Raw genomic sequence first — 14,902 nt, 5'->3', positions numbered from 1 at the left:
AGAAAGTATGTGAGACTATTATGCATATCGTTACACTTATAATAGCCACATGTTAAACAACTCCACATTCTTTCAACTAGTTTCTTAAAACTGATAAATTTAAGATTGATATTTTAGAGGAATTAAAAATAATCATTTGAAATTCGTCATGAACTAAAAATGAACACAATTTTTTTTAAAAAAAAAAGACTAAAAAATCAAAAATTTAAAATAATGGAGAAAATAAAATTAATTGAAGCCAAGAATTTAATATAGCCCAACCTCAACGGACTTAGGGACCGTTGTTCACCTCTGTGTGTATAATCACCATCTTCCCCAAATGGTTGGTGAAACATTTTGTCGAATCAATATGCATTATTAATGACTAATTAAGTTTCTGGTATCTTAACAACGATACCAAAAATATAACCACAAATAGCAGCAGCATAAATCTTCAATTTCATTTTTGAAGTATTATTCTTTATCCTAAATGATTATTAAAGTATAAAATTATTTAATTAATTATTCAAATAATAAAAATTTAAAATCGTGTTGAATAGTCTCTTAGATATTAAAAAATTTAAATTAATTATTGTATGTTAATAAAATATATTAATTTCGATAATATTGAATACTTAAAAAATTACTTATATAATTTTATTACTTTAATACCTAATTAAGAAAAAAATATTAGAAATATAAAATTAGTGATTTATTATAACAGAATATGCAATAAAAAATTTAACTCGATATATTGCTCAGACAGTCAGTATAAATCATTATAAATTTTTTTATAATTAAACTTGGTTCTTACATTAAAAAGATGAAGAGAGCATGTAATATTTGAGATTGATGTGAAAAGAGTCTAACTTAATTATTGAATTATATTAATTATTATAAATTTTTGATAATTTCGTCAATTCTGAGGTATAAAAGAAAAATTGGGGTGGCCCTGTTAAGCTTGAGTTGGAAAGCATGCAAGGGTGGGGATAAGATTTCGTTTGCAAATCCTTATCACGAGGGGTCTGGCACTTTCATCATATAGCTGTAGTGGGACCATAAACTACGGATTCTTTCTGATTCTCATTGTACATAGTGCCCCATCTTCGCGCCCTCCATCCCAATCTTGCCATCTCCATAATAATATACCACAATTTTTTCATGGGATCAAAAACCATCACCAACAAGCATATTGAATTGGACGCTCTAGCCACTAGATATTTGTTTTCCCAACACATATATCTTTGTCATAGGCATCCTCAAATATGGTAATTGGGTGGCTTAAGAGTTTAAAGTTTAGATGTCACACTTATTTTCTCCTACAAAAAGATTTGCTTAGGAATAATTAACAACTATGAATGGAGCATGTGAATTGAAATTAATTTGTGAAGATAGATCATGAAGGACAATGTGGCTTTTTCTGTTCATTGGCACAAGAGTCCTATTTAATCTCTTTCAAATCAAACTCTAGTTAATTTATTGATAATTAATTTAGGTTAATCCCTTAAATAGATTTTAATATTTTAAAATACTAATCCTTGATTTTCGACTAAAGAATAGCTGGATTCACATAATAAAAAATAGCTAAGGCTTGCGCTGCATTATAAATTAAAATCATAATAGCTTTTGCTTCTTCTTCCATAGACCATAAACAAGAATACACAACCTCAGCATACCATGCTACTGCATTTTATTTAGATGATCACCCAACATTGAAAAATTAATATACGACAAGTAGTTATACATAGAAGTAATTAGATGCATTGATATCCCATTTTGAGTAGCATAATCATATCAATAATGAATGGTAAGATTGATGATTTCAACATAATTTTTAGCTACTAAACAAAACATTTTGTACAGAAAAGAAAGAAACAAGAAAACTTGGAAGAATATTTAAAAGCTGAATTTGGGCCAACCATAGAAATTCCGAAATTCCATTACTAGTAAACAAAAGTGACATTTAGATTGAAGTCAAGGAAGGAAGACTCCTGTCAACAATCATCCACTCAATCCCAAATGTCAAACAAAAACAATCAACAACTCAACACCATAACTCAACCATTCCTGCCTGACTAACCACAACACAACAAAAACAAGACACACAACTGAGCTTAGTAACTCAACCTTGACTCACAGATACGATGCTTGTGAATCATGACTATACATTGTTTATTATTATTATTATTATTATTATTATTATTATCAATTATTAATCAATAAGTCTCCATTTTAGTTGCATTCTAATATTTATCCTACAATACTTCAATATAACTCCTGAAGTGTTTTTAGTATTATACCTGTTTAAAATTAAAGTTTCACCTTGATAATTTTGCTATCAAAGTAAAATTTCAATTCTAACACAGAATAGTACTATAACCACTTAAAGAAATGTATCAAGTTTTGCTAATGAATATGGGAAGGATCACTCTTCTCTTTCATAGATCACAAATATCTTGTACCAAAGATAATCTTATTCAAAGAGGGATCATTCTGTCTCCGCCTGTGTGGGAGTTCCTTGCATGGTTGAGAAACAACTGTGAGATCTCCCAAGTGGTCGACAAGTGAAACGGTCTTTCCTCGGAGAATCCAAAGTGCGAAACAGGATCTGCTTCACTGCCAGAATGAAGTCCTCGTTGGTGTTATCTGGAGGACCAGAAGACTTGAACTGTTGGCAGAACCCCATGTGTCGCTTCAGAGCCTCGTCCGTTGATATCACAATCTTCTCTCTCTCCCTCTCTTCCTTCACAGCCTCCGAACAGAGGCCACATATCCAACGACCCCCGTAGCGATCTCTCACGCGCCCAATGTACGCGTGCGTGCACTCCTCCATCAGCCCACAGCAGCAGCACTTCACCGACGACACCGTCATCTCAGCCTCCGCCCCCGCCACCTCCGCCGCCGACAGCGATTTCGTTTCTTTCAAAACCTTCCCAGCCATGGTCTCTCCTGTAATACACACCTCAGCATCAACAATCACAACATTTATATATATATATATATATATATATATATATATATATATATATATATATATTAAGAACAAGGTACTAGGATTTTGCATGTTATTTGTTTAATTTGAAAATCCAATACAAAAAGTTGATTTTAGTATTATTCATTTATTCTTGAGTGGCTCAAGTATAGTAATTTTTAACATGTACAAATCGAAATCGAAACAGATATCGAAGATTTAGAAACCTTAGTTAGTTCCTTAGGTACTAATATTTCAACTTATACAAATCTATCTAAGATTTGTTATCATATATTCTTTCATACGCACGTACCGAAAAATCTGAAGGGATTGAATTAAAATTGAAATTGGAAGATCCTACGAGAGATAATGGAAGGATCTAAAAATGGTGAGAATGTTGTTTTTGTGTGTGAAGGTAGGAATATGAATTACTTATCGCTCCTTCTCCCACTGTGTCTCTTGAACCTTCTCGCCGCCGAAAATCAGAACCCCGAACGGCGTATAGTACATCCCAGAGCCTTGAGTGGCTCTCCTTAGTGCGAAAAATTTGAATCGAATTGTACCAAGAACAAAGGTCAATTGGTCTTGTGAGTGATGGATATATGTTTTTTGTTGCCTCCACTCATCAACAACATGAGCGTGTGTTGTGTTTTGTGTGTGAGGAGTTGTGCGGAGTAGAGGCAGAGGTGTGTGTTGTGTGTGGATAGATATAGATGCTGAGATGCGCATGCGGATCTCTGTGTTGTGATTTTTATATTGAAAAAGGTTCATTGAAAGGAAAAGAAGGAAGAATTTTCCAATCATTGGAGTGGTTTCGGTGGGGGATTGATAATTTAATTACTATTTACCTAGTTACGTAAGCTGAGTGACAACATGGTGTGTTTTTGTGGTTTTACTTGGGAGACTGCGGTATAAGAAATAGTTTCGATTTATCAAGAGGTTTCTAGAAACGACAATATTCCTCTGTAGATTGCAATAATGCAGAAAATATATTTGTGCAACAAATGTACAATCCATGCAAATATATAATTGGGATAAAAAGACAGAAAAAAAGAGAAACTAACATGAGAAAAGATAAATATTAATTTTTCTACGGACATTAGTTATAAATAAAGTAGGTCATTATTTTGTGATAATAATATTAAAAGATATTAAAATTATAAATATAATGTAACATGTTGATCAATAGTCATTTTTTTTCCCTTTTAAGTCATTTTTTTCCTTAAGCAATAGGTTATGGATTTAATCTTCAGTCCATGTGATGGAAAATACACCTTAGTTAAGATAGTCCCTTAAATAGATTTTCAATACTTCAAGGGTAGTGGTCAGATAAAAAAAATAGTAGGAACAAGAAAATTTTGATAATATTTTAGTGAAAAATTATTATATTTTTTTTATAAAACTCATAATCTTCTAAGTCTCTTTCTCTCTTTCTTGTTTGAAATGCTGCTATTTTTTGGAAATTTGTAGCATTTAGTGTTAAAAGAGTGATAAAAATTAAAAGGATAAGGTAATAAAATTAGTATTAAATTATTCTCTTTTTTAAATTCCTATAAGTTTTTGTATTCATTTTAGAAAAATGTCTTACGAGAAAAAACATTAAATTATTATTATTATTATTATTATTATTATTATTATTATATATATATTTAAGTACGTAAAAAAAAATTATCTCCTGTGGACAATTGTCCCCATATACCAATATGTGCAATTGCTCTGTTGAAGACTGTTGAAGAGATTAGTTATTGACTCTTAAAAAAAAAAATTAAGAGCGCAGTAGAAAGACCAAGAGAGAGAGAAATTCTAGTCAGGTTGGCACCCCACCCACTAAAAGATCGAAACTATATCACTGAAATCATATTGATATAAGAAAATAGAACAAATCACTTGGGTACCAAACCAAACCCAACCAAGGCAATAGTTATGTAAATCTTATACAAGAGGAGTATCTTGTCTAATCTAAGGAGTTCATTAGAAAGCAAAACCGACTATGAATCCCACAAATAAAAATCAAAAGTCTGAGCAACTGAAGAGACAAACTTATCAGCACAAAAATTTATTAATCATTAGCTCTCATATGAGGAATATCTCATATTCAACTAAAATAGAGCTTAAGGAAAATGAGTGTTATAAGTTGTTATACATTTAACTCTCTTTTATAATATAAGAATAATTATTGTTAGAAATATTTCTGTTTTAAAATAACTAAACCATTTTCATAATTTTTTAAGGAGACTTTAAAATAATAGATGTTAAGAGGGTTTATCATTTATTTACGAATCTTCAGATGCGTATAATAAATGAACATGCTTGGTTAGTTTTTTTTTTCACTTCAAGAAATTTTGTTGTTAAGGTGTTTGCCATTTTGTTTTACTGCAGCTGTTTGACGTATATATAAAACTTGTTTCATTATCATTCATTTATACATATTTAGAGTTGAGTATACAAGTTAATTTTAATCACTTCGATTTGGGGCTGTCATGGACCAGCTAAGACTTAATTAGGGATGACAAATGTAACGATGGAATGAATTTTGGATTAGATTAGGAATTAATGCACTCAAATTATGTTAATTTCAATATAGTATATTTGAAAGTCCAAATCAGTTACTTAAAAAAGTCTAAATCAATTAATTTAGGACGAAATATGCCAAAAAATTTAAACATTTTAATTAGAAATGAAAATAAATTTAATAATTTATACTTATACGTCCACACAGATTACTCAAGACAAGATGATTGGATAATACCTATTATGTGGGTATTTATTTGATTACAAAAATTTATTTCTTTTAAATATTATATATTACGATTTCTAATCATTAGATTAGTAAATAAATCTAATCTTTATCGTTCCACCATTTTGCAACCTTTTTTTTAATTTCAATTTCAATTTGAATTAACCCACTCATTAGCTCTGATTTTGACGAGACCTATCATGTCACCTCGCCGAGCTGTGTTGATTCTGCACACTATAACAAGTTTTTCAACCAAATATCATATTTTGCGTTTCTCAAGCTCGGTCTTTTTTTGCATCTCCATTTCAAGCCCGTTGTTCAGCCAACCTAACCGTGCTCCTGCATTTTCATTCTTCGTTGTAGAAAGGGTCTCAACTTGTGTCGATTCAAGAAGCTCACATTACTTGATAAGGGTTTTTCTATGTATTGTCTCATGCTCTATTTTATACATAGATTCACTATTACAATTTTTAGATTTAACATCGCATGGTTAACATCGGTTATTTATAAAACCGAATCGATGTTAACAAAAACGCGGTGACATTTTTGTAAATAAGTAGACTTAGTTAACATCGGTTTTTCCTAAACCGATGTTAACTACTTGATATTAACATCGGTTATTTAAATAACTGATGTTACTATTGAGTAGTTAACATCGGTTTTGGAAAAACCGATGTTAATATCGAGTTGTTAACATCGGTTTGGGAAAAACCGATGTTAACGAGTTGATGTTAACATCGGTTTTAAGAAAACCGATGTTACCTAGTTAATGTTAACATCGGTTATTTTTAAAAAACCGATGTTGTTATGATTATAAATTAAAAATCTGAAATTGCACAACCCGCGCGCTTGAACCTTATCGTTCTTCTTCTTTCTCCTTCTGCCTGAGTTCGTCTTTGTCGCAAACTGGCCTACGCTTCCGTGACTGCAACCACATTGTGGAGTTCGTCTTTGTGGAGTTCGTCTCTGCCACTTATCGATTGAGGTACGTCCTTTCATTTTAACATTAGGCGTTCTTCGTTTTAACATTTGGTCACTTTCGCAGCTCAAAGAAAACTAGGAAACGAAAGAGTCCCGGAAAGGGTGGGAATCGATTTTGGAAGTCCATTGTGGTTGGCCTTAAGACTCTCGGGGCGTTCTTCTTCTTTCTCCTTCTGCCTGAGTTCATCTTTGTAGCAAACTGGCCTGCGCTTCCGTGACTGCAACCACATTGTGGAGTTTTTCTTTGTGGAGTTCGTCTCTGCCACTTATCGATTGAAGTACGTCCTTTCTTTTTAACATTAGGCGTTCCTCGTTTTAACATTTGGTCACTTTCGCAGCTCGAAGAAAACTAGGAAAGGAAAGAGTCCCGGAAAGGGTGGGAATCGATTTTGGAAGTCCATTGTGGTTGGCTTTAAGACTCCCAGGGAAGCCATCGAAGGTATGTCTCTGTTGTCATGTTTCGAAACCAATTGCTTAACTTTGTATATATCATGTCTACTTTGTTGCTCAGGTGATTTCTTCGTCTTCTTTAGTCGCTGTCAAGGTTCATTGTTGATTGTGTTCTGTGTGTTGGTTAGTGATCAGTGCTGATTAGGAATATCTCTGCCACTGACGACAATTGACAATCGATGAGTATATGCATCTCTATTTGTGCTTCTTACCAAGATGAGAATATGCTTGTTGCTAATAATTAAAATATGTTGTGTTGTAGTTCCTTTGGGTATTTGTATTTTGAAGTAATGGATTTGAGTCATTTGATGTTGCGGGATGTATTTGTATTTTGTTCGTTTGTAGTTGCTCTTTAGTTCATGAAGTTGATGGTTTGAGTGTTCACCATTTGTTTGATTCGTGGTTTATTACTGGACGAGTTTGTTAAATAAAATAAAATAAAATTCGAATCATGAAATGAGCCCTGCAATTCACTCTTTATCTTGACATGTTTAAATGTTGTTAATGTGTGTTTGGTACATGTGAGCCCTGCAACAGAGCAAGTTCCATGCATGCTTTGAGTGTGTTTGGTACATGTGACTTGTTGGTTACTGGTTAAAACATGAGCTTACTTAGTATTAATGATTTTAGGACTGTGTGTTTGAAAGGATGATTGCAGATTTGGTTTTCACCTATAACCACTATTTTAGGATCTTGTTGGCCTCAAGGTGACCTCCCCATAGAAAATTTGTTTGAATAGAGACAATCTTTTGCACCACTTTTTTAGGGTTCCTAAAAAAAGATAGCAAATAGATGGGTAAAGCTGTTAAGACTAAATTAATGAGAGTTATTCTGCCACCCATAGAAAGACATCTTTGCTTCCATTTTGCAAGCTTGGCCTCAAAGTTCCTTATAATAGGCTGCCATACAGTCCAGCTTTTAGCACTCACCCCTACGGGAATTCCAAGATAAGAGAAAGGAAATTCCAGTTGAGTACAATTGAGAAATTGAGTTGCATCCCTGCACCAGCCCTCTGATTTGCCCAGGCAGCCGAAATGGCTTTTAGAATAATTTATCTTAAGACCAGAAACCTTCTCAAAACACCTCAGGATACATTTTAAGACTCTAACATTATCCTGAGTGGCACAAATAACTAAAGCACAATGAATTTGGGTAATTCTCTGTTGCCCTGTTGGCTTGTTGGACATGGTCTACAGGTTCAATATTTACCTACCAATAAGACCTTGATAGAAATACTTTTTAGAACATTGAAAACTTAGTCAGATGAAACAACAACCATTGAGTACTTGCTTGCAGCAGTTTCATGTGTTCATACAACCAAACACATTCACGATTTAGTATCATACAATACAATTTAAAACAGATAATGCCGCACTTATCAATATAAAAAATTTAATAAATACCTTTTTCATCACCAAAAGTCATCATGTTATCATATAATAATAGTATGAAATATCATATTCTTTACACTTTTTTTTTTACAAAAATTCTTTACACTCTCATAAACTTCAAAAAAATAAGGGAAATTACTATACTAGTAATTAATATCTAAAAAGTAATTAACAAAATTCGACTATAAACTACCAATTAACTTCAACATGATTGAATCAGGATCATACTAGCAGTACTACTTTTGAGTTCATAATAGCAAAAGACTCGGTGTATGTTTGTGTTTAGCCTCTCATTTTTTGCATTTTTTAAAAAAGGAAACGAGCTAGCCCTACATTCCTCACCCCATAACTGATTATGTACTGTAATTAGTAATTATCACTTTAATGAATATTATTATTATTTGTTAATTACAAGTTTAAAACTCTGGGGTGGTGAATGGTGATAGATGTAGTACGTCACAAGGACACAAACACAACACTGAAACCACAATCTCCATCTAACCCCATCATAATCCCCTCTATAAAACCCCAAATCACAATTCACAATTCTCAATTCACCAAACCAAATCATAAAACACTAACAAGTGACAACTCTTCTACAAATGGATTTGCAGAATATGGTACTATTCTGTAGAGAAGCTTCCCATGGTCGATATGGTACTATTCTGCTGTCCACTAATCAGGAACAACTGATTATACTGCTGTTGAAGATTAGAATCAACCCCCAGCCATTTGTCTTTCCAGAATTTTATTTTATCCCCACCCCGTACCTTCCATACCATTTGTTGGTGAATAGAGCTGAACTCAGGCTGCTGATTTAACTTTTGGAGGTCACTCCACCATTGGGAATGCCAAACTTTGTCTCTACCATTACTGAGATTTGACCAACCACCATATTTGGATGTTAAGATTCTGGCCCATAGCTGATTCTGGTTAGAGGATAAGGCCCAAATCCGTCTACCCATCAATGCTGCATTAAATTTAGAAATATCCTTGATCCCAAGTCCCCCATCCTCCTTGGGAAGACAAATCACATCCCACTTCACCCAAGAAATTTTCTTAAGCTCTTGAGAGCCCCCCCACAAAAAATTCCTTTGTAAGGACACCAATTGGAGAACTACTCTTTGTGGAATCTTGAAGAAAGATAAAAGATATATGGGTAGAGCAGTTAAAACAGAGTTGATCAGGGTAACCTTCCCAGCCATTGATAGAATTTTCTGATTCCATTTAGATAGTTTAGCTTCATGTTTGCTGATCAGAGGTTCCCACACCAAGCAACTAGAAGGCTTAGCCCCAATAGGGATGGCCAAATAATAGAAAGGGGTCTCCATATGGCTACAATTCAAAAATTGGGCTGCATCATGAACCCAATTAGTGTCATCTCCAAAAATCCCAACATGGCTTTTTGCAAAATTAATCTTCAGTCCAGATGCCATTTCAAAACCCCTAAGCATGGTCTTCAACACAATTACATTGCCCTATGAAGCTTCACCCACAAACACTATATCATCTGCATATTGCAGAATGTTTACAGGCTCATTTTGCTTCCCTACCATGTAGCTTCTGTACAGACTTTTGGTTGTTGCTACCCTCATCATACCAGTCAAACCTTCTGCCACTATATTAAAAAAACAAAGGGGCTAGAGGATTCCCTTGTCTCAATCCTCTAGTGGGAGCAAATTCCTTTGTAGGGCTGCCATTTACTAGGATTGATATAGTGGCTGATTGCAGACAAGCAATGATCCCTTTTCTCCATCTAAGGCAGAAACCCAGCCTATCCAGCATGTAATCCAGAAAAGACCATGAAACAGAATCATAAACCTTTTCAAAGTCCACCTTCAACACCAAGACTAGCTTCTTACACCTTTTAGCTTCCTCTACTACCTCATTGAGAATCATAGTTCCATGAAGGATGTGTCTATCCTTTATGAAAGCTGATTGTGTTTCATCAATGAGGCTAAGCATCACTATCCTTAGTCTATTTGCCAATAGTTTCGCTATTATTTTATACATACAGCCTATGAGGAGATGGTTTTTCCCTTTATCTAAATTTTCTTATCTTTTTATATTAGTTGAGTAATTAAGGAGGCATTTGATTCAACAAAAATGATGGAGCAACCAAAATTTTGTTTTCATAAACTTAAATTTCTTAGGAAAGCAGAAGGAAACTAGAAGAGCATCAAATTTGCATGAGCATTTGATGATGGGGCACATGAACTGTGCAATTTAAACACAATAAAGGCCTTCTAGAGGAAAATCAAAACACAACACTATAAGATTCTAATGGAACAAATTCTGCCAGATAGAAACATGCACCCACACACCATCTATGAGGAGACCTTGAATAGCATTTTGTGTCCTTCTATAATTGATCAATCTATGAAAGTAGTTTGAGTTGTTGTCCCCTTGTTTTAACCACTTCACTCTAGCCTTTTGCCTCAACATACATTCAAATGCATAAGTTGCATTCCAAAGTTGGTCCTGAAGTAATTTCTTAAGGCTCACTTCATCTTGAGATAGAGTTGTATCATTGAAACCAGCCTCCAAAGCATTCAACTCCCTTTTTAAATTTTGGACTTTTGTAGCATTGACATCACCACTGGATAGACTCCACTGCCTTATACACTCTTTAATGAACTTTAGTTTCTGTTTCAGAACAAACCACCCCCCCCCCCGCCCCCGCCCCCATCCAGGAGGGTGATAACTGCCCCATTTAACCTTATGTCCTGCTTTTCTTTTGATTTCTAGACATTAGCCAAGGTAGTATTTGACTGTGCCTCCAGCTTATTTTCTGAAAGTTCATATACTGGAATTAATCTTTGATTGCTTTGTCTTATTTCTTTCCATTCGAATCGAGAAATTCAGGTTTCTTTTGCCGTTGATGGGACTGTGCTACTTGCTTCACTTTCTGTTAAAAAAAGGACAAGTAACCTTGTATTACAAAAAGGTTAAAAATATTAGACTCTTGGGACCTAGCCATAACAAAAGTCCGCAACTGGGATAGCCAAGAATGTTCCTTTTGCCCCCAAGAACTCTTCAAAAAAAACTAATAGTTTTTGTTGTGTTTTATTACTCGTTAAAACTCCATTCAACGGAGATCATACAAATTCTTGCAGCCACACTTGGTTCCTAGGAACATCTGCAATGGATGACAAAATATTAATATAAACACACACTTTAACTGTAGAAGAAGCATCTAATGTGAGATTACCTATCTCAGGTGTTATGAACCCCCTTAAGGCATACCCTTGTAGGTTAAGGGCACTGACCCTTTGATGGTTGAGGCTGCATGTGACTCCATGCCACTTGCAAAAGTGAGTTGAACTATTCCAAGAAGCCAAGACATTAAAAGGGTTGTTTTCTACTGCTTCTTTGAATCTGAGAGATGATAATTGGTCTGTGTCATTTCCTAAGGCACTAGCAGTGCTCTTAGGTTGCAACCATAGTAGGGTGGCAAAAAAGAGAACCACAACAGTGCATGCTAACAGAATACTAGATGATGCAATCTTCTTGTTATGACATGGCTCACACATTTGGAGAAGGATTTCGGTATCCATTTCAACCAATGATCATCCAATATCAGAGCAGAATTTTCTAATAGTATAGCATAACATACTCAAGAAAACAATTGTATTATCTTTATTTTCTCAGCATTGGTTCAACTACATATGGATCAATCCTGAGTTGTCTATTGTATTTTCTAGTACCTCTGGTACTTAATTAATATATTAGTATTTTGGCTAATAAAAAAAACAACAGTGCATGTGAACTAGAAAGAAGAGTTTGTCTTTCATTTAGTTTTAATCATGGAGAATGTCAACCAAATGAAAACTGTTTGGTACAAAGTTGAGTTGCTATAATTCTGCTATATACAAAAGAGTCTATATAATTGATAACTAGCTAGGAGTTACAGTTGTTTTAATGACTTATGGTGTGTGTGAATATTCGTACCTTTTGAGTTCACTTAAGTTGATATAAAGCTATACAATTCTTGCTATTATTATTAGGATAAGATTTATTGTGCTTCTGTTAACTTTGAAATTAAACTAGTCGTGACATAAGCTCGATCGTTACCAACAGTTATTGATATAGTTTTGAATTGGTCCTGAAAAGGATAGCACCGCTGGTGTTACTTACGTGATAGTTTTTAAAGAAGCTGCATGGAGAATCTTAATTTTAAATTTGCTAAACACTAAATTATGCTGCCATACTATTTTCAGATTCCATTAGGAGCGATTTTAGCCATTGTTGATCCTGTGGTGATAGGCATTGTTGAGAAGCCAGAGGTCATTGTTGTTTCGAAATTAAAAGTGGTCTTGCAGTCATTGCTGGAAAGTGAATTGTGTTGAAGCCTCGAACTCAGGTATTTATATGTTTTATTCGAAAACTACTCTCAAATTGTTTGTGTATGCATTACTGGTATAGTTGTAGAACTGTTTCATTTATACGCACCTGCTAAGTACAGGATAAATTGCAATGCCATGAAAGTAGTATTTATTGAATAATTTGGAAAGTAAATAACAAATAATCAATTTGCAAGCCCAATACCATTCTTTGCTAGATAAATTGTTGTATTTGTTTGACTAACTTATCTAACATCTAATAAGTATCTGTCAATACTCCTCCCCTAAAGCTATCTTTGAAATCCAGCTTGTGCTGTTGACACACACACACAAATCCATGTGTAATAATTGTAATGGTTGAGTGGTGGAAACAATATTTTTAGATTTAAAAGATACTTTTGTTTGTTTACCTTTTTGGCATGCATCACATAACTTATCTTTTTCAAATTTTAATTTAGGAAAACCAATAACTAGATCTCTTGAAATTAATCTATTTAGATTATCCATCTTAATATGAGCAATTCTCTTATGCCATAACCATGGATCACAATCTTTACTTAAAAAGCATCTATCATTTTCAGATTTTTGTTTTAAATCAATCATGTAAACATTATTTTCTCTAAAATCTATATGTTCAATATCTTTGTCATGCTCATGCTTAATAACACATTTTTCATAATCAAAAGATACTTTATATCCTCTATCACATAATTGACTAACACTTAATAAGCTATGCTTCAAACCTTCTACAAGCAACACATTTTCAATAGGAGTAGAAGAACTAGTACCTATTTTACCGACTCCAATAATTTTGCCTTTGTTGTTGTCACCATATGTAACATGTCCACTTTTCTTGGGGGAAATGGTTGTGAATTTGGATACATCACCCGTCATGTGCTTGGAACATCCACTGTCTATGTACCACTTCTTCCTTACAGAATCTTCTTTGTTATTCTCATCAGATTTTGTCATGAGACACAAGTTGACTTGGTCTTCATCATGATCTTGGAATAACCTGTTCCTGAAAATACTTTTGAAAAAACAAAGAATCTAAAGAGGTCATTAATCTTAAAGTGGTTAAACTTTCTACAAGAAACCTGCTCTGATACCACTTGTTGGATCGAGTGGCCTCAGAATAATTAAGAAGGGGGTTGAATTAATTATTCCTAAACTTTTACTAATTAAAAATTTACTCTTCTAAGGCTTTTACTTATGTTGTTAAGAGAATAAGGAGTAGAAGAGAAACTTAACCAAAAGTAAAAGCGGAAATTAAAATGCACAGCGGAAAGTAAAAGAGTAGGGAAGAAAGAGACAAACACACAAGAGTTTTTATACTGGTTTGGCAACAACCCGTGCCTACATCCAGTCCCCAAGCGACCTGCGGTCCTTGAGATTTCTTTCAACCTTGTAAAAATCCTTTTACAAGTAAAGATCCACAAGGGATGTACCCTCCCTTGTTCTCTTTGAACCTAGTGGATGTACCCTCCACTAGAACTGATCCACAAGAGATGTACCCTCTCTTGTTCTCAGTCAACAACTCAAGTAGATGTACCCTCTACTTGTACCACAAAGGATGTACCCTCCAATGTGTTAAGACAAAGATCTCAGGCGGTTAAACCTTTGATACTTTGTGAATAGGGATGCAAAAGAATTCTCAGGCGGTTAGTCTTTGGCGAATTCTTTTTGGCAAAGGGAGAAGAGATGAAAAGAAAGAATAGCACAAGTTTTCAAGGTTTAGAAAAACCAGAAAACTTTGGAAAGCTTTTGGCACAAAGAAGAAGAAGAAGTTCAAAGAGATTCAAGGCTTGTAAAGGATTGTAATGAATTGATTGGATAGAAAGATTCTTTGAAAGATTGAATTGAATTAATGAATCCAAAACAAAGCCTTGCTTTTATAGACACTTCATGTCTGGTCAAGAGGACCATTTTGAAGAGTTATAACTTTTAGAAAAACTTAAAACCAATTTGAAAAAGTCAAAACCCATTTGAAGAGTTACATCTTTTGATTTATTCAGAAACAATCACTGGTAATCGATTACCAAAACAGTGT

General features: G+C 34.0%; 1 protein-coding gene across 2 annotated transcripts; it reads right to left on the bottom strand.

Moving 5' to 3' along the window:
• Positions 1-1,887: 1,887 nt before the first annotated feature.
• On the bottom strand, positions 1,888-3,687 carry LOC114383418. Of its 2 annotated transcripts, none has more exons than XM_028343095.1 (2): positions 3,264-3,687; positions 1,888-2,928 (listed from the first exon to the last, which is right to left on the bottom strand). In XM_028343095.1, exon 2 carries the CDS (start codon positions 2,918-2,920, stop codon positions 2,468-2,470), a length of 453 nt encoding a protein of 150 aa, XP_028198896.1. In that variant the 5' UTR covers positions 2,921-2,928; positions 3,264-3,687; the 3' UTR covers positions 1,888-2,467. The 2 variants fall into 2 exon arrangements, with proteins under 2 accessions (XP_028198896.1, XP_028198894.1); XM_028343093.1 differs by having other exon boundaries at positions 3,383-3,686.
• Between the last annotated feature and the right edge of the window lie 11,215 nt (positions 3,688-14,902).

The sequence above is a fragment of the Glycine soja genome, chromosome 14 (assembly GCF_004193775.1).
Source record: "Glycine soja cultivar W05 chromosome 14, ASM419377v2, whole genome shotgun sequence".
NCBI classification, from domain to species: domain Eukaryota; kingdom Viridiplantae; phylum Streptophyta; class Magnoliopsida; order Fabales; family Fabaceae; genus Glycine; species Glycine soja.
The sequence above is the reverse complement of the archived record's forward strand: the minus strand, read 5'-3'. Positions and strand labels throughout refer to the sequence as shown.

Coding starts and splice junctions, on each gene's coding strand:
- LOC114383418 (XM_028343095.1), bottom strand. CDS start 2,920: ATGGCTGGGAAGGTTTTGAAAGAAACGAAATCGCTGTCGGCGGCGGAG.